Here is a 21,298-nt window from a genome sequence, read left to right as displayed (position 1 = left end):
CTACATCATGTATAGTGTTGTCTTGTCAAGGAGAGGCACCATACAGAGTGGGGGGATTGAATCGGGGTTTTGCTTTGCATCCTGAGAGGATGAATGGAAGTCTCGAGAAAATCAATGGGGTCGAGCTGATCTCTGGTAAATGGAGGCAGTATGTGTATCCTAATGCTGTCGAACCAGTGACGGAGAAATTGCTAACCGCTAGTAAGGAACCGCTAGTTCCTTACTCAATGACACGCAATGACTTGCACTGAGTCACAGCCATAGAGATCCTATCGTTATTCATCTCTATGGTGACAACAGGTTGGATGTGATGCTGTATCTCAGGGGTAACCTAAGTGTGTTCCGTTTATGGTCAAGATGACCTTCTGATCCCTGTAACGGCCTGGTATTGACCTAGCCGTCGATAGTACCATCTGCTTGCTGCCATTCTGCAATGGAGCTAGAGCATATGCTGCCTCCTCTACTCTACTGCACTGGCTTTGGTTCAAGAGAGATCCTCGCACACAATACAGTCTATTATGGATTACAAAGGAAGACTAAAACGTGATCTGCCCAACGGTGCCTCACTACCAGATGAATGCAATGCATTTTAGGCATCCTTTGACAACAACAACATCGAGCCAGGTGTGAGGGCCGTCACCGACCCAGAGAACTGAATGATCTCGCTCTCTGAGGCCGAAGTGAAAATCAGGTCAACACCTGCAAGGCCGCGGGCCCCGACGGCCCCAGCAGCTGCTAAGTGTATTTACTGTAATTTTCAAAAACCTCTCCTTGTCCCAGTCTGTAATCCCCACGTGTTTTAAGATGACCACCATCATCCCTGTTCCTACAACCTCTAAGGCTTCATCCCACAATGATTACCGACCTGTAGCACTCACTTCTGTAATCATGAAGTGCTTTGAGAGGCTGGTTATGGCACACATTAACTCTACCATCCCAGCCACCCTTGACCCACTCCAATTTGCATGCCGCCCCAACAGATCCATAGATTACGCAATCTCAATTGCCCTCCACACTGCCATCACCGGCCTAGATGAGAGGAATACCTATGTGAGAATGCTGTTCATTGACTACAGCTCAGCGTAGTCAATTATCCCCTCATCACCAAGCTTAGGACTCTGGGTCTAAACCCCTCCCTCTGCAACTGGATCCTGGATTTCCTGATGGGCCGCCCCCAGGTGGTGATGGTAGGCAACATTACCTCCACCGCTCTGACCCTTAACACGGGGGCCCCATAGGGGTGTGTGCTTAGTCCCCCATTGTACTCCATGTTCACCCACGACTGTGTGGCCACGCACGACTCCAACACCATTATCAAGTTCGCTGACGACACGACGGTGGCAGGTCTGATCACCGGCGAAGATGTGTCAGCGTACAGGGAGGAGATCAGTGACCTGGCAGTGTGGTGCCGGAACAACAACCTCTCCCTCAACGTCAGTAAGAGCAAGGAGCTGATCGTAGAGTACAAGAAACGGGGGTCGAGCACGCCTCCATCCACATCGATGGGGCGGCAGTGGAGCTGGTAGACCGTTTCATGTTGCTCAGTGTCCAAATCACTAAAGACTTAGTGGTCCAAACACACACGCACGGTCGTGTTGAAGGCGCGACAGTGCCTCTTCCCCCTCAGGAGGTTGAAAAAGTTTGGCATGGGCCCTCAAATCCTGGAAAGGTTCCACAGCTGTACCATTGAGAGCATAACGACTGGCTGCATCACTGCTTGGTATGGCAATAGCACTGCCCTCGATCACATGGTGCTACAGAGTGTTGTGCAGACAACCCAGCTGGGGCCGAGCTCACTGCCATCCAGGATATCAGCGATGTGAAAAGAAGGCCCGGAAAATTGGCAAAGACCCCAAGCCTCAGCTTCAGCTTACTGAGTCATAATCCACAAAATGCATGGTCCAATAAGAACTCTCCAAATGAATGATGTGGTGTGTGGCTCGTTGAATAGCCTGGAGTGTAGGAGTATGTCACAGCTGACTGAACCTCATTTACTGCAAGGCCTGTATTGTATTCCAAGCTTATACTAATCATTATGGCTTAGTTTATTCCAGATGTACTGAAGCGGGTAGCTGAAGGAACATAAAAAAACGGAATAGCTCTTTACTTGATTAATTTCAGATAGTCTGGAGACTTGCTTTAGGAAATGAAACCTTTTCATTTCTCCATTTTTAACATTCTTTGATCAGGTGATTCTACCAGGAGAGTTACCTGTCCATTTGAAATGTGTTGTTCCCTATCCCATCTTCAATGTAACCCACTCTGGAATGTGAAAATGTGAAATGGATCTGTGGCGTCCCCTGTCCTCTCTTCAGTGCCCAGAAGCTGAGTGAGTTCTTCAGTAGTGATGAGATTGGAGACGAGCAGGAGCCCAACGCTACCATGCCCGCTGGCCCCAGCAACCACAACAGCAAGTACCAGGCTGTGGTGAGTAGGGACCACACACACACACATGAACACATTCGAATGTATCCACACACACACACACTTGCATACACACACACACACGCGCAAGTACACAGGGCTCCCACAAAGAGACTTTCCTGCCCCCGGCAATTCTTACACACTCAACCACTCACTCACAGGCAGAGTGCACTTCAATTAATTATTTACTGTTTCTCTTCACTCTGTATGTTCTATCCTCCTTCCTCCACCTCACTTACACTCACCACCCACCACCTCCACCACTACTCTCTGTGGTGTCCATAGTTGTCCTTTAAAAAGCCTAAGCCATGGCCTGTTCCCTCCCTGCGCCCCTCCCAGCCCCTGAAGGTGGTGAACAGGAAGAGGCCCCCCAGGGAAGACTGCTGGAACAACTACAGCCAGAAGGGAGGCGACCCGCCCCCCCAGGAGAGGGACCAAGACCTCTGCTTCAGGGTGAGTGGGAGGTAGCAGGACTCGATAGACGTTCAATCTGTCGTTCAGTCTCATCGGTGTGCTGCCAGGGAGCCTCTCCTGGTCTGACTGCTTGACATTCAGTGTTTGATATTTGATTTGATCGGAGTGTAATGTTTTTCTTCTCATTTTTTCTATCTTCAGATAACCAGCGGATATTTCACCTGGACAGACGGACCTCCCACCCTGTCTAACGTAGACATCAAGGTTCCCTTCGGTAAGGCTCTGATCCTGGAGGAAGGTTAAATACCATGGTATTCATATGCTATCAGAGGAACCACTAGAGGAACCACTAGAGGAACCACTAGAGGAACCACTAGAGGAACCACTAGAGGAACCACTAGAGGATCCACTCGAGGATCCACTCGAGGAACCACTACTACTCCCTCCTCCTGTCCCTCCATCTCTCTCGATCTATCTTTCTCTCTAATCACTCTATTTTCCACTCATGTCTTCTCTGTGTGTGTGTCTCTCTCAGGTCAGCTGACTATGATCGTGGGCCAGGTGGGTTGTGGGAAGTCGTCCCTGCTGCTTGCAGCTCTGGGAGAGATGCAGAAAGTCTCTGGGACTGTCACCTGGAACAGGTAAGGCTGAATGAAATTACTACTCACACCGCAGATGTCACAGATAGATGGACGGACTGACAGACAGACAACTATCTACTAGTAGGATGGACATACTAAACCGTTTCTCAAGCATCTTTCTCATCCAAATCAAAGAAAAGGACTATTGAACTACAGTATAGGTTTGTGTGACCTGAGCTTGGATGATGTACATTCTAAAGGTCAAAGATTAGAGGTGAAAGGTGTGTTGACTCCACAGAGAGCCAGATAGCTGCAGTCAACAGAAGACTGGCTGTTTACCTCTCTCAGCTATATAAAATGCTCTACAGCACCGATTCTCTTGTAATGAGTCTGTCTGGGGAAGAGAATGTGTTTGTTTTATGTGTTTGGGATGGGGAGATAAATACTGCAGCTCTCAGGGCCATTTAATTAACATCAATATACCACTGCCTGACTCTGCTACTTCTCCCTCCAAGTCATCCAACTAATAGGATTTCGCTGATTTACTGGCCGCTTAAAGAGCTTTTGGCACATGCGGTGTAGCTTTAAGAGAAACTGAAGTAAGTAATGGAAACTACGTTCTCTCTCGATCTGTGTTGCTCACCCAAGGTGTAGGGATATGCGTGAGTTTATGGAGTGATGCTTGCTCAGTCATTTGAATGTGGTCCCACAAGCCTCACTGAGATACTCTGAAGACCAACATATCAAACTAAAATACAAAATTATTTAGCTAAATATTGTATTTACATAAGATACAAGTATATTGAGGTATTTTGTTGTTTCGAAATAAAAAAACAAATTTTCATGTTCAAATCAAATACACATGTTTAGCAGATGTTATTGCCGGTGTAGTTAAATACTTGTGTTTCTAGCTTCAACAGTGCAGTAATTACTAACAATTCACAACAATACACACAACCTAAAAGTAGCAGAATGGAATTAAGGAATATATCAATATTAGGATGAGCAATGTTGGAGTGGCATAGACTAAAATACAGTAGAATAGAATACAGTATATACATATGAGATGAGTAAAGCAAAAATATGTAAACATTATTAAAGTGACGAGTGTTCCATTATTAAAGTGGGCAGTGATTTCAAGGCTATGTATATAGGTCAGCAGCCTATAAGGTGCAGGGTTATGTAACTGGGTGGAAGCCACCTAGTGATGGCTATTTACAGTCTGATGGCCTTGAGAAAGAAGCTGTTTTTCAGTCTCTCGGTCCCATGCACCTGATGCACCTGTATTGACCTCGCCTTCTGGATGATAGCGGGGTGAACAGCCAGTGGCTTGGGTGATTGTTGTCCTGTGACATTGGGTGCTATAGGTGTCCTGGAGGGCAGGTAGCTTGCCCCCCCCCCCCCCCCCCCGGTAATGTGTTGGCAGACCGCACCACCCTCTGGAGATCCCTTTCAGATCATCAGTGATGTGTATGCCGAGGAAGTTAAAGCTTTCCACCTGTTCCACTGCGGTCCAGACGATATGGATATGGGCATGCTCCCTCTGCTGTTTCGAGAAGTTCACGATCAGCTCCTTTGTTTTGTCAACATTGAGTGAGAGGTTATTTTCCTGGCACCACACTCCCAGGGCGCCTACTACTGTTGTGTCATCTACAAACTTGATGATTGAGTTGGAGGGCGTGCGTGGTCACGCATTCATGGGTGAACAGGGAGTATAGAAGGGGGCTGAGCACGCACCCTTGTGGGGCCCCTGTGTTGAGGATCAGCGAAGTGGAGGTGTTGTTTCCTACCTTCACCTACCTGGGGGAGACCCGTCAGGAGGTCCAGGACCCAGTTGCACAGGGTTGGGTTCAGCCTCAGGGCCCCGAGCTTAATGAGGAGCTTGGAGGGTACTATGATGTTGAATGCTGAGCTATAGTCAATGAATAGCATTCTTACATAGGTATTCCTCTTGTCCAGATGGGATAAGGCAGTGCGATGGCGACTGCATCGTCTATTGCATCGTATTGCAGCTGGTCTGCGCGTGCTCTGAGGATGCGGCTAGGGATGCCGTCTGGGTCGGCAGCCTTGCGAGGATTAACACGTTTTAATGTCTTACTCACGTCGGCCACAGAGAAGGAGAGCCCACAGTCCTTGGTAGCGGGCCGCGTCGGTGGCACTGTTATCCTCAAAGTGGGCGAAGAAAGTTTTTAGCTTGTCCGGGAAGCAAGACGTCTGTGTCCGCGACGTGGCTGGTTACCCCTTTGTTGTTTGTGATTGTCTGTAGACCATGCCACATACCTCTTGTGTCAGAGCCGTTGAATTGTGACTCCACTTTGTCTCTATACTGACGTTTTGCCAGTTTGATTGCCTTACAGAGGGAATACCTACACTGTTTGTATTCGGCTATATTCCCAATCACCTTGCCATGGTTAAATGCGGTGGTTTCTGCTTTCAGTTTTTCACGAACTCTGCCTGGGTGAAGAAAAGGACTTGAATTTGTATGTTATCACAATCACACCATGAGTGGTTAGTCATGAAACATACATCCTCACCTTTCTTCTTCCCAGAGAGTTCTTTATTCCTGTCTGCGCGATATACTGAGAACCCAGCTGGCTGAACGGACAAAGACAGTATATCCTGAGAGAGCCATGTTTCTGTGAAATAGAGTATGTTACAATCCCTGATGTCTCTCTGGAAGGAGATTCTCACCCTGAGCTCGTCTACGTTATTATCCAGAGACTGAACATTAGGGAGTAATGTACTCGGAAGCTTTGGATGGTGTGCGCGTCTCCTGAGTTGGATTAGAAGTCCACTCCGAATACCTCTTCTCCTCCTGTGGTGTTTTGGATCAGCCTCTGGAATCAGTTCAATTGCCCTGGGGGGTACAAAGGATCCAATGCGGGAAAGTCGCATTCCCTGTCGTAAGGCTGGTGAGTTACTGCCGCTCTGATATCCAAAAGTTATTTCCGTCTGTATGTAATGACACAAAAGAATGTCCTGGGATAATAATGTACGACATAAAAAAACTAAATACTGCAAAGATGTGTCATCAAATTTATTTGTGACATGCGCCGAAGACAACAGGTGCTTACATACAATCCCTTAAAACCTGTTGTGACTAGGGGGCAGTATTTTCATTTTTGGAAAAATAACGTTCCCAAAGTAAACAGGATATTTTGTCAGGACAAGATGCTAGAATATGCATATAATTGACAGCTTAGGATAGAAAACACTCTAAAAGTTTCCAAAACTGTAAAAATATTGTCTGTGAGTATAACAGAACTGATATTGCAGGCGAAAGCCTGAGAAAAATCCAATCCGGAAGTGACTCGTGTTTTGAAAGCTCTGCGTTCCGATGCGTCCCTATTGAACAGTGAATGGGCTATCAACCAGATTACTTTTTCTACGTATTCAACAAGGTGTCTACAGCATTGTGATGTAGTTTTACACATTTATGTTGAAGAATACCCATAAGCGGCTACATTGTGTAAGTTGTCACCTGATGGCTCTCAGAGTGATTCTCGCGTAAAATACAGAGGTAGCCAATTTTCCCGGTGTATATATTATCGAACAGATATTTGAAAAACACCTTGAGGATTGATTAGAAACAACGTTTGCCATGTTTCTGTCGATATTATGGAGCTAATTTGGAATATTTTTAGGTGTTTTTGCAATTTCCCGTCGATTTGTCAGCCAAACGGGAAGAACAAACGAAGCTATTTCGCCTACAAAAATAATAATTTTGGAAAAAAGGAACATTTGCTATCTAACTGGGAGTCTCGTGAGTGAAAACATCCGAAGCTCATCAAAGGTAAACAATTTAATTTGATTGCTTTTCTGATTTTCGTGACCAAGTTACCTGCTGCTAGCTGGACATAATGCTATGCTAGGTTATCGATAAACTTACACAAATGCTTGTCTTGCTTTGGCTGTGAAGTATATTTTGAAAATCTGAGATGACAGGGTGATTAACAAAAGGCTAAGCTGTTTCAATATATTTCACTTGTGATTTTCATGAATAGGAATATGTTCTAGTAATATTTATGTCCGTTGCGTTATGCTAATTACTGTCAGTCGATAATTACGCTCCCGGATCCGGGATGGGTAGTAATCAAGAGGTTATAACCTGTTGCGACTCTAGGGGCAGTATTTTCATTTTTGGATAAAAAACGTTCCCGTTTTAAACAAGATATTTTGTCACAACAAGATGCTCGACTATGCATATAATTGACAGCTTTGGATAGAAAACACTCTGACGTTTCCAAAACTGCAAAGATATTGTCTGTGAGTGCAACAGAACTGATGTTACAGGCGAAACCCAGATAAAAATCCAATCAGGAAGTGCCGCAATGGGCTACGAATGAGCTTACGCTTTCTATGTATTCCCCAAGGTGTCTACAGCATTGTGACGTATTTTTACGCATTTATGTTGAAGAATATCAAATCAAATCAAATGTATTTATATAGCCCTTCGTACATCAGCTGATATCTCAAAGTCCTGTACAGAAACCCAGCCTAAAACCCCAAACAGCAAGCAATGCAGATGTAGAAGCATGGTGGCTAGGAAAAACTCCCTAGAAAGGCCAAAACCTAGGAAGAAACCTAGAGAGTAACCAGGCTATGTGGGGTGGCCAGTCCTCTTCTGGCTGTGCCGGGTGGAGATTATAACAGAACATGGCCAAGATGTTCAAATGTTCAAAAATGACCAGCATGGTCGAATAATAATAAGGCAGAACAGATGAAACTGGAGCAGCAGCACGGCCAGGTGGACTAGCCGTAAGGGACCACATTGAGCAAGTGGTCACATGATGGCTCCCGCAGAAAATATTGCGTAAAGTACTGAGGTAGCCATTATTCCAATCACTTCTAATGAGAAACCAATTGTCCCGACGGATATCGAATAGATATGTGAAAAACACCTTGAGGATGGATTCTAAACAATGTTTGCCATGTTTCTGTCGATATTATGGAGCTAATTTGGAAAAAAGTTTGGCGTTGCAGTGACCGCATTTTCCGGTTGATTTCTCAGCCAAACGTGAAGAACAAACAGGAGCTATTTCACCTACAAAAATAATATTTTTGGAAAAAAGGAACATTGGCTATCTAACTGGGAGTCTCCTGAGTGAAAACATTCCATTGTTCTTCAAAGGTAAATTATTTAATTTGATTGCTTTTCTTATTTTCGTGAAAATGTCACTAGCAGAGCCTAGCATAGCATTATGCCATGATAAACTTACACAAATGCTTGTCTAGCGTTGGCTGTAAAGCATATTTTGAAAATCTGAGATGACAGGGTGATTAACAAAAGGCTGAGCTGTCTCAATATATTTCATTTGTGATTTTTATGAATAGGAAGATTTTCTAGGAAGATTTATGTCCGCTGCGTTATGTTAATTAGTTTGAGGCGATGATTACGCTCCCGGATCCGGGTTTGAGAGTTGCAAAAGAAGTTAATACGGGGACAACAGATCCCTAGCGTACTAACACAATATGACACTTGTTACACAAGATGGAGAGTTAGCGAGAGAGAGAAAGAGAAGCAACACATGGATACATTTGGGAACTACGCTCACAGTAGCCCTAATACCTTGCCCCGAACTGCCACTCTATTGGGTAAGAAGTAATGCATGTATTTACATGTTGACGGTCTTTATCGGGTATCTCTGTTGGGCCCAGGCCTTCGTGGAAAGGGCTCCACTTTGTGATAAGGGTTTGATTGGGCCCTCTTCTTCGGATGGCCTTCTCCTCTGTAAGTCTGTGTCCTTATTAGTTGTCTGTTTACTTGCATTCGTTCTGGAAGAGTAGTCTTCTGAGGGCGGCTAATCAGCCTTGTCGATGAACCCCAGAGTGGTGATGAGAGCATTGTCGGCGACGATGATTTGAAGAGAATAACCGGATGGTCCTACGTAAATTCACTTTCTTAAATACAGTACTTAGAGCAGCTACTCCACCATAGCATTGATTGGTAGAGGCTCCGCTCCTTTGTCTTCTTCAACCTCGTATTGCGTCTCAGGGTCGTGACTAATGTAGACCTAGCTGCAGCTTGTGTCACCTTTTAGTCTGGTATGTTAATTCTTAACTCAATATTTTATACCCTTGGGTAGAAAGGGGGCGTTTTTGCCATGCTGACATGCTCTCTGGGTTCGCTGAGGCGTGGCTAGTTACGAGGCAAAGTATCCTATTATTATGATCTCATTAGAGAACTAAAAAATGCATTCTTCGTTATTAAGTTTATAATAAATAATCTATACCGTGTGTGTGTATCCTGTGTTATCATTTGGTTTGTTAGTAATTCAATTTGTGTGGTACAGAATAATATAATAATAATAATAATAATAATAATATATGCCATTTAGCAGACGCTTTTATCCAAAGCGACTTACAGTCATGTGTGCATACATTCTACGTATGGGTGGTCCCGGGAATCGAACCCACTACCCTGGCGTTACAAGTGCCATGCTCTACCAACTGAGCTACAGAAGGACCTACAGCTACAGAAGGACCTACTGATGGTGATTAGAAGAATGATTAGAATGATTAGAAAGACTCGTGTTTGTGCAGATTCACGAAGTCTGCGACGTTCAGAATGAGACTGATATGAGGAAATTAGGAAATAGTGACTTATCTATATATATTCTTGAGTTAATTCAAGAGACGACGGTAACTCGGTAAACAACTTATCCCGTGGTGCCCCAAATCACTAATGAGTTAATTGTTACATGATTAATTGAATACAGTAACAATTAAACATAGTAAGTAATTATTCAATAAATAACAGTCATCACGTTAATGAGAGTAAGTAATTATTCAATAAATAACAGTCATCACGTTAATGAGAGTCACGTCACGACAGTCGCTTAGGACCTAGAAGCAGAGCTGCCCTATCTGTCAGCGCCATCCTGTAATATGTGGTTGTTTATCTACCTTAGTTGAATGCACTGCACTCAAAAAAAAGCTGGGTTAAAAACAACCCAATTATTGGACAGAACACACGTTGGGTATTTGATCAAGCCAGTTGGGTCACAAACAGCCCATTGCTGTTTTAAGTTGGGTTGTTGATTCTTGGTTATGGAGCGATAATCCACCGGGTCAGATCAGAAGACTGCAGGTGTGGCCTAGTAGGGGCGAGGCTTTCAGATAGTTATTTTTGGCCACTGTGAGAGTAAATATAATTCCGGTTAATCTATTCTGTTATATTGTGTGACTTTTAGTTGCTCTAGATAAAAATGTCTGCCACTCACACTGGATATTATTATTGGCCTTGTTTCAGGGGCGGAGCTCATTAGGAAAAATACCCAGCGTGCTTTGCAAGTGTTAATTTTTACATTTACATTTGAAGTCGGACGTTTATGTACACAGCCAAGTACATTTAAACTCAGTTCTTCACAATTCCTGACATTTAATCCATGTAAAAATTCCCTGTTTTAGGTCAGTTAGGATCACCACTTTATTTTAAGAATATGAAATGTCAGAATAATAGTAGAGACAATGATTTATTTCAGCTTTTATTTATTTCATCACATTCCCAGTGGGTCAGAAGTTTACATACACTCAATTAGTATTTGGTAGCATTGCCTTTAAATTGTTTAACTTGGGTCAAACATATCGGGTAGCCTTCCACAAGCTTCCCACAATAAGTTGGGTGAATTTTGACCCATTCCTCCTGACAGAACTGGTGTAACTGAGTCAGGTTTGTAGGCTTCCTTGCTCACACATGCTTTTTCAGTTCTGCCCAGAAATGTTCTATGGGATTGAGGTCAGGGCTTTGTGACCGTAAGCCATTTTGCCACAACTTTGGAAGTATTCTTGGGGTCATTTTAATTTCGTAGACCCATTTGCAACCCAGCTTTAACTTCCTGATTGATGTCTTGCGATGTTGCTTCAATATATCCACCTAATTTCCCTGGCTCATGCGGCCATCTTTTTTTGTGAAGTGCACCAGTCCCTCCTGCAGCAATGCACTCCCACAACATGATGCTGCCACCCCCGTGCTTCACGGTTGGGATGGTGTTCTTTGGCTTGCAAGCCTCCCCCTTTTACCTCTAAACGTAACAATGGTCATTATGGCCAAACAGTTCAATTTTTGTTTCATCAGACCAGAGGACATTTCTCCAAAAAGTATGATCTTTGTCCCCATGTGTATTTGCAAACCATAGTCTGGCTTTTTTATGGCGGTTTTGGAGCAGTGGCTTCTTCCTTGCTAAGCGGTCTTTCAGGTTATGTCGATATAGGACTCGTTTCATTGTACTGATATAGATACTTTTGTACCTGTTTCCTCCAGCATCTTCACAAGGTCCTTTGCTGTTGTTCTGGGATAGATTTGCACTTTTTGCACCAAAGTATGTTCATCTCTAAGAGACAGAACGCGTCTCCTTCCTGAGCGGTATGACGGCTGCGTGGTCCCATGGTGTTTATACCTGCGTAATATTGTTTGTACAGATGAATGTGATACCTACAGGTGTTTGGAAATTTGTCCCAAGGATGAACCAGACTTGCGGAGGTCTACAATTTGTTTTCTGAGGTCTTGGCTGATTTGTTTAGATTTTCCCATGATGTCAAGCAAAGAGGCACTGAGTTTGAAGGTAGGCCTTGAAATACATCCACAGGAACACCTCCAATTGACTCTAATGATGTCAATTAGTCTATCAGAAGCTTCTAAAGCCAAGGCATAATTTTCTGGAATTTTTCCAAGCTTGTTTAAAGGCACAGCCAACTTGGTGTATGTAAACATCTGACCCACTGGAATTGTGATACAGTGAAATAATCTGTCTGTGAACAATTGTTGGAAAATGACTTGTGTCATGCACAAAGTAGATGTCCTCAACGATTTGCCAAAACTATAGTTTGTTAACAAGACATTTGTGGAGTGGTTGAAAAACATGTACCTCAACTGTACATTTTGGTCCTTTAGCAGACACTCTTATCACACCATAGTGCCATCAGACTTCTGATACCAATGCAGGATGAAAGGGGGCCACAAAATGAACCGCTATAAAGAATGAAAATACAAATTAGAGGTCTCGAATGTATCTTGTTCCAAAATGCATTGGATTGTAGTTCAGGCTGGTGAAATGCAAATGTCAAATACTCAAAAGTAATTGAAGGACGAAATGTAAAATACATTTAACCGAAATATTGCCCGTCTCTGCTCAGATCCTCCCATCTAAGGAAAGATCAAAAAAGCCACACTGTAGGCAGGGAAGGAGGGAGACTTAGGGGGAGAATTAAGGGGATGACATAGCGCTCCAAGTGGGCCAGAGAGAGATGGCACAGGGGAGAAATTGAATGAAAGGATAGATAAGGTCTTGAGCCTTGGTGTTAATGTGTAAGTATCTACATTGAGTTTGTACTCAGGCTTTGGCTTTGTGACTGGCCACCTGTCCATGGTCAGACTACTCTCTGTCTCTTCATAAAGATCAGATACCTTGTTAGATTGTCCCACTGCCAGCCAAACGCACCCTCTCTGGTCCTCATGCCAGGGACAAGCTGGCACGTCCTCAGATACTGGAGCCCATCCTACACCCTGGCGGCTGGCGCCATCCCACACACTTATCATATAAACAGAGTTCGACAAAGGCTATTTAGGCTGAGCCCTCATGAAGGATTTAATGTGATGTTTAGAGTGGGACGTTACTGTGGTGGGGATCAGGGGTTGGCTAATGTCCTGAGCTTCCTGTGGACAGTTTGACTTTGAACTGTTGGGTCAGATCTGTTTTGTGGGATGTTGTTTTCCAGCATAGTCATCATCATCATCCTTGTCGTCGTCGTCATCATCGTCATCATTATCATCCTGTGTAATGTTTTTCATCAGCAGCATCATTGGCATCATCAAAGTCACCGTAATTTGCGATAGCACAGCATAACCTTTTGTTAAACACATTTTCAGGAGGCCTCTTCAGATAGATATTTTGGCCACCCGTGAGAGTAAATGTCATTCATGTTCATCATGTCATGTTTGGACACTGCATACAAAAATTTCCTTCATTCTTTTTGCACATTATTATATAACAAACAAAGAACCACCAGTTACAGTCAGCTCAAAAGATATGCTTAGATATGCAGAAAGATATACAGATTTTTGTCATAGAATTAAGCATAATGATTATGGCTCTAGATTGCAGGAAAAAGCTGTTTCAGGTGCTTAAAAATGTAATGTAATTGAATTTAAAACTTAAGGACAAGGTGCCTAGGCCCAGCAGTAAAGTTTTATTTCCTTCTTTTTTTTCTACTTAAAAAAAAAACTTGAGGCAAGAAGGCTTCAAACTCACTGCCGTCATAGCCCTCAAACTTCGGCCTAAATGCCTTAGTGGACCGATAGGTTGATTCGTAATTTTTTAAATCAGATATAATTATGTGCTCATCTGGTTGTACTCAGCATAGTGGCTAATTGTGCCAGGTTGGCCTATGAGAAAAGCTAGCAGCTAGCCTTTTTAGACCACAGATCTAATCCTCTGTGTAAGCAAACGTTTGCGAGTATGGTCCCGTCCATTACACCCATTTAAATCAAAACAGTAGCTAAGACTCTGTCGTTGTGATCTTACCACACCTCCTATGTTATCTCCAATTAATTGTTTTGACAGTTGTTTCCTTTAACTGGCACCAACAAAAGGGGTGTTTATGATAATGCCTTGATTAGTCTCCAACAAGGACTCTGTCAGTAGTGTGTTTGTTTGGTTTGACCTGGCAGCACTTCTCCCTACTGTCATCACTGACTTTACGCCATGCCACATCCCCCCCCCCCCCGACCTTACCCTCACCCCTGTGTAGTAATCCCCGTGAACCCCCCGTAGAGGGGTCCCCTCGTGTTCCAACTAGGACACCGCACATACTCCAAGCGGTTGGGATGATGACTTCTAGTAATCTCTCGTAACAGTTCACAAGATGAGTTCTGGGTTCCCAGAATAGAATAGAAAAGTTGACTAAAATGGTGTAAACCGGCTGATATTGACTGTTGTTCAGTGCATGTCCAGTTTTTCATCAGATATGTCTAATCTTGGATTAGTTGTCAAGCCTGCGGCATTGGCGAAATGGGTAGAGGCTTGTTTTCCTCCCGGGTTTCTGGGTGTTTGTGTGAGTTAAAGAGCCGGGCGAAAGAGACTTTCATTTGGGCTGAGAAAGTGGCGTCTCCTCACGCCAAGACTCATTATCATTGTCTCGTTTTCACTATTATCAGGAGTGGCCACCAGGAAAGACATTCGGTTCTTCCGAGCTAAGTATCTGTTCCTTTGATCTTTTCGTTGTGATTAGTGCTGTACGCCCTTGGCTGGGTGACGATAATATTTCCCATTAGGATCAATGTTCTCTATACGTACTGATGCGCTTGCAGAACGACATCACGATCCATCTGGAATATCGCCTGCTGTTCAATGGTCACTTAAATACGTTTGGCCTCAGGATTGTGGTTTTAAAAATCTCTTATCTGCAGGTCTTGACATGAAGAGTATAATTATCCTTAACGATGAAGGAGTCTCCGTAAGAGATGAAAGCTGGTTGTCATCAGCTCTAAGAGTTTGGTGATCCCGGTTTGTGAGGGAAGCACAATAGGACAGGATAAGTAGAGCCTCTTACATGGCACATTAGCTCTCACTCTGATAGCTGGGACATCGTTAGCCTCTCCAGTGACTGGGTCTATTTTCTGTCAAACTGTTGAAAACTCTGTGGATTTTGAGACTTTTAGAAAAAAATCAAACCCTTTCTTCTACAGTTTTCTTTAGTCTAAGCAAGTTTTTAACATTGACTGACATACAGTAGTGTGTGAATGCTACAGCTGGAGTTACTTTCAGTACAGTATTAGTTGGCCTAATGTTAAAGTTGTTCTGCCGTGTGTTATTTGTCCTGCAGTCACAAAGACCTTTTTCCTCCACAGGCCTAACACCTTCTCAACACACAAACTCACTTCTTTTTTTACTTTATTAGACTGTGTGTACACGTGTGCGTGAGTGTGTGTGGCACATCGTCAGATTCTTAAATATCAGTCTTCCGGAATGTTTGTTGACAGCTGTGTTCCCAGGTCATGTCTCCTCGAGCCGTGGCCATTTTACATGCTTGGTGGTGTGAAAACACAGTGTATGTAAAATATGCCCCAAGAAACTGGCCTAGAGTCAGATGTTTTCCTATCCTCCTAATGGTTAAGGTTAGGAATTGAGGGTGGGTAATCTGATCCTACATCTGCAGCTCTCACCTTTCTGTCTGTAATCTCACTCCATCAGAAACACCGACCCAGGAACTCTGGGAAATATGTCAACTAGTCAAGGCTAAAAATACAACAGCAGTGCCTACTGGCCTGGGGAAGTTCAATCTGAGCCAGGAGTACCCAAACAGCTGCCACAGTGAAAGGGAGTACTAGTGGCAACAGAGGTTGGGTCAAATATTAAGATGATACAATTGTTTAAAGGGCGTTTAGTACTACTGTAACTACATGAGTGTTTCATAGTTTAAGACATATTGCCCTAAATAATATTCTACCTTTTTACATTGACGTGACCTCTGTTTTCTCAACTCTTTCTTTTCTCTGCAGTTTGCCCAACCTGGACTCTGAAGGCGATGAGAGGTATGTGTCTGAAGGAGACGAGAGGTATGTACATGTATTGGCTTGTAAGAACATTTCTATAGCTCTAGGATACTCCAGGTCAACACAATATGAACAGGGGTCACTGATGTACGAGGCACATCGACAGTAGAGATACAGAGGACGTCTTGGTGGGATCTGCACACGGATCTGTGTGCTTGTCTCCGGCAACAATCTTTCTCACACACATAGCAGGGCACAATTTAATATGCTCTACATCACTGTCAACACAGCTCAACTTTCCATCTGTCAATGATGTCACTCACAGCATGATCCAAACAGGGAGCAATACACACACACACACACACACACACACAAACAACAACAACAAAGAGACACACACGGCTGTTGTCTTTGGGTAAACCCTTTCTCTGTCCTGCTCCGCTACTTTCCGTAATAAAACATGAAGCTTTGTACTATGCTACGGTGTGTGTTTGTGTGTGTGGCTTTTGTGGTACATGCAAGCCTGTTTGTCTGTATGTGTGTCAAATCAAATTGAATTGCATTGGTCACATGCATCGTAAAAAAACAGGTGTAAACTGACACTGAACTGCGTAGATACAGGCCCTTCCCGACAATGCAGAGAGAAAAAAAATAAAAAATATGAAGAATACCACAGGTGTGTGTGTGTGTACCTGCTAACAGAATCCTGGAAACAGTAGTAATCCCTCAGCAGGCCGGGGCTATCAGAGTAATGGAATAGAGGGATAAAGACATGTTTTTCTCCCAGACAGACCGCCAAGGTTATAGCTGCTGGCTTCTCTGTTGCATCCCAGAGTACTGTTAGTGCCCTGTAAGAAAGTGAGAGAAAGGATATTTGAGGGGGACGTGTATGAGGTAGTGCCATATAAATAGAATTGGTGTCCACCTGAGGCTGTGAGGACAGTAGCGAATAGTAGTTCAAGACACAAATCAGTGCGTATCCCAGGGGATAATGTTTCTTATACTTCTTCATTTTGAAGCATACTGCTCTACAGTATACAGCCATATGCTAACTCCATTTCTGGGACTTCTTGTATTCACTTTGTTGTGCAGTGACTGGGAGACTAAATCAATAAGTGAAGTTGTGTCATTTATTATCACTGTGTGTTTGAATGACATGTTTTTGGCCATAGTCATTTTACAGCTCATGCATCATTCATATATATTTTCATAATGTTGAATATTGATTCAGTCTACACCATGGGAAGGCAACTAGATTCAGCAGCGGGCTGATTTTTTTACGGTGCTGGGGGACTGGGGGCCGCAACATAATTATAATAATTTGTACACCGCTAATTGACCACAACTGAGCCCCAAAATAGAGAACAATCATTTCATACCTTGATTATGTTGAGAAATGATCACATCACACATTTCTCTTTTTTTTTTATCTGTGGGAATACTTAGGAACAGATTTCCTAAATGAAACGGCTGTTGCCGACCCCTGGTCAACACTGTTGACTGTAGACTACACCATCTGAGCTGAGTGTCCCACCTAAGACCTCAGCAGAAGTCTGCTTCACTTAGTGTTATTAGACACAAGTTCCGTCGCTGCTACACCTTAAACGTGAAACGCACCGATAATCTTACTGCCGATAGACTGCCGATAGGTACTTATCACATCATAGTTACTGGCTAGTTTTATAGTCATCAAGTGAAGAATCTCAAATATAAAATATATATTGATTTATTTAACACTTTTTTGGTTACTACATGATTCCATAGTTTTGATGTCTTCACATTTTTCTACAATGTAGAAAATAGTAAAAAATAAAAGAAAGCAAAGCACTTGAATGAGTAGGTGTTCTAAAACTTTTGACCGGTAGTGTATGACGGGGATGGATGTTGCATGCAATTTATATGTTCGTTTGCTGTTCGTTTCTTTGTATCTGCAAATGTGCTTGAGGTTATTTCAATGCAGCGCTGTATCCGAGTTTCTTGACGTAGTTGTGTCAATGAACTGTCAGTCAAGGTGAACTCCCCGCCCACTCAGTCTATTAGCTCTCCGCCCTCTCAGCCTGTCTTTTTTAAGCCTTGCTGATAGTTAGACATGAAAGAAAAAGGACAATTTTCTTCAATTCTAAGCATTTTTATCTGGAAAAAAAATGATATGGGTGATGTTTTGGTCACTCAAAAGGCTATTTTACATGGGAATCAAGATTTACTGTTTGGGACCTTTAAGTGGATGTTAGAATTCCCCCCTTGGTTTCCACTTCATCTAATCCGCTGTTTAATCACTGGAGCACAGCCTTGTGACATCCTGTCTGGGACAACTGGCCCTGTCTGTCTGTGGTGATCAGGACCATTAGATAGACCCTGGGACACTTATCAACCAACTCTCTCCTTTCCTTTCAAAAATATTCTAGTCCTCCCTCTCATCATTCCTTTCACTCTTCCCGCTCCCCTTCTCCCTCAAGTAGCAGCCAAGGACAGGCAGCTGAGCTCCTGTCACCCCTGGCAGACCACAGGGGAACTCAGAGAGAGAGAGAGAGTGTGTGTGTGTGTGTGTGTGTGTGTGTGTGTGTGTGTGTGTGTGTGTGTGTGTGTGTGTGTGTGTGTGTGTGTGTGTGTGTGTGTGTGTGTGTGTGTGTGTGTGTGTGTGTGTGTGTGTGTGTGTGTGTGTGTGTGTGTGTGTGTGTGTGTGTGTGTGTGTGTCCATCCCTTTCCTCTATCTTGTATTTATCTCGCTAATATGTCACACCAATTATAACGACACCAAGAAAAGGCACACAATAACAGACTAAATACAACCGCATTAAATCCAGCCATGACGTATGCGGCTTTTTGCAAAAACTCTGTCCTCTATATTCAGAGTGAGTCAGAATCTTCAAATTACAGGAAGTAATAGTTTGTTTTGTTTATAGACACTAAGATCTAATGATAGACATGCACATACAGGGCAACGATCGCCTTGTTTTGGTTTGTGTTGCCGACTGTATACATTACTGGTGCTAATGGTGTGTCTATGTGTGTGCCATTGCAGCCCCACATCAGACAAGGATGCAGCTGGTGATGGGGATATTCAGTAAGCACACATGACGCCTCGCACCAGATGGTCGCTATGGAGATGCTGTATTTACTCTTATACACTGTTATCCACAATAGAAAAATACACACAGTATCTAGTCAATACAGTAAAGTAACTGCCTGTATTACAACAAAAAAAACAAGATAATACCCTGGTTTCCATTGTAATTGAACAACACAGAAAGCAATCCAAAACCATTTTACATTTGAACCTAGTCTGCCATGAAGTGTGTTTATCTTTGTGCATCATTGTGAAAGACAGGAAGTTGTGAGATGTTGGATGATCTTGACACTGTGTTTATCTTGGCAGGAAGAGAGGCTCTGTGGCTTATGCTTCCCAGAAGCCCTGGCTGCTCAACGCGACGCTGGTGGAGAACATCACCTTTGAGATGCCCATGATCAAACCCAGGTGAGACTTGATTATACAGTACATTTGGAAAGTATTCAGACCCCTTTACATTTTTTACGTTACAGCCTTATTAAAAAATGTATTAAATTGCCCCCCCCCCTCATCAATCTATACACAATAACCCATAATAACAAAGCAAAAACAGTTTTTTAGAAATGTTTGCTAATTTATTTAAAAAACAGAAATATTACATTTACATAAGTTTTCAGGCCCTTTACTCAGTAGTTTGTTGAAGCACCTTTGGCAGAAATTGCAGCCTCTAGTCTTCTTGGGTATGAAGCTACAAGCTTGGCACACCTGTATTTGGGGAGTTTCTCCAATTCTTCTCTGCAGATCCTCTCAAACTCTGTCAGGTTGGATGGGGAGCGTCGCTGCACAACTATTTTCAGGTCTCTCCAGAGATGTTCGATTGGGTTCAAGTCCAGGCTCTGGCTGGGCCACTCAAGGACCTTCAGAGACTTGTCCCGAAGCCTCTCCTGTGTGGTCTTGGCTGTGTGCATAGGGTCATTGTCCTGTTGGAAGGTGAACCTTCTCCCCAGTCTGAGGTCCTGAGCGCTCTGGAGCAGGTTTTCATCAAGGATCTCTCTGTACTTAATCTTTCCTTCGATCCTGACTAGTCTCCCAGTCCCTGCTGCTGAAAAACATCCCCACAGCATGAAACTGACACCACCATGCTTCACCGTAGGCATTGTGCCTGGTTTCCTCCAGATGTGATGCTCGATCAGAGTGACTATTGGCCAACTCTAGGAAGAGTCTTGGTGGTTCCAAACTTCTTCCATTTAAAAATGATGGAGGCCACTGTGTTCTTGTAGACCTTCAATGCTGCAGAAATGTTTCGGTACCGTTTCCCAGATCTCTACCTCGATACAATTGTTGTGTCTGTGACTATCATTAAATGTGAAGACTTATTTTATCAAATCAATTCTCTGTGTAAGTATTATTACGTGATTAAACTAATCATGTCAACTTTAATTAACTAGGAAGTCGGGGCACCACGGGAAAATGTTTATAGTCTCTACTTCCCGAATCGACTCTTCAGATATTTTCATATCTTATCGATTCTTCTTCTATTAATGTATCATTATTAACTCGTCAGTTCTCATTACTGAACATTCTCATTACTGAACATTGGATATCTGCATGAACCCTAGCCTAAATGATGAATCAGCTATATACAAATTGTCTTAATTATTTCTTTACTAACTAACTAAATAATCACAGAAATACATAACAAACAAACAGTAGATATTGGTTACTAACACAATGCATTGATAAGTCCCTAGTGGGCTAAACCGGTATGACGGCTTGGTAGACAATGGAAAGGCGTGGGTACAGGGAAAGACCAGGAGAGACAAAATGGATTCACTACACACAGTTGATAATTATATTAGTTGAAATGCTAATCTTTTGCACATGAACAGCCGCTCATTCGAGAATAATTGCAATGTATATATTTACGCCCGTATGTCGTTGTCTTCTCTGTTGGAATCGCCGGTCCGTCTGCTGGAGAGTCAGTTCATCAGAGAGTCTCTGGTTAACATCCCTAGAAGCCACAATGTCTTTCGTAGTTGTCGCTTTCTCTGCGGTTCCCGGATAGTGTCTGTTGTAATGGATAAGTCAGGCGTACACATGGTTGTTGCATAGAATAGATGCTTCCGCAGTTGTCGGTATACACGTACTAGACTTACGTCATTTCCAGCTGTATGGTCTGTCTCCGTGACTTAGAGAATTGTAGTTCTTAACAATTTCAACATGTAGCGTCAGCTCCGTGTTTTCTGGTCTACTGTAAATTTCATCAGGAGTGGGTTTTATACACTTCTGAGAAAAGGGGCAGTCCATGACGCCGACTGTTATGTCTATGCTCACGTGGGCGTGGCCACTGATTTGGTTACCTTTATATGAAAACCCATA

The 21,298-nt window shown here is 43.3% G+C and overlaps 1 protein-coding gene across 1 annotated transcript in view; it reads left to right on the top strand.

Annotated features, from left to right (window-relative positions):
- The window catches only part of LOC124044709 (ATP-binding cassette sub-family C member 8-like), a 142,530-nt gene that overhangs the window by 75,701 nt on the left and 45,531 nt on the right, over positions 1-21,298 (top strand). The window contains exons 14-20 of the mRNA XM_046364145.1: positions 2,316-2,427; positions 2,764-2,877; positions 3,040-3,112; positions 3,374-3,479; positions 15,919-15,951; positions 18,935-18,976; positions 19,289-19,387. Coding sequence (XP_046220101.1) covers positions 2,316-2,427; positions 2,764-2,877; positions 3,040-3,112; positions 3,374-3,479; positions 15,919-15,951; positions 18,935-18,976; positions 19,289-19,387 — 579 coding nt within the window. The remainder of the gene's footprint in view (positions 1-2,315; positions 2,428-2,763; positions 2,878-3,039; positions 3,113-3,373; positions 3,480-15,918; positions 15,952-18,934; positions 18,977-19,288; positions 19,388-21,298) is intronic.

Source organism: Oncorhynchus gorbuscha, linkage group LG01 (genome assembly GCF_021184085.1).
Source record: "Oncorhynchus gorbuscha isolate QuinsamMale2020 ecotype Even-year linkage group LG01, OgorEven_v1.0, whole genome shotgun sequence".
In the NCBI taxonomy this organism is placed as follows: Eukaryota; Metazoa; Chordata; class Actinopteri; order Salmoniformes; family Salmonidae; genus Oncorhynchus; species Oncorhynchus gorbuscha.
This window is presented reverse-complemented; position numbering and strand designations above follow the sequence as displayed.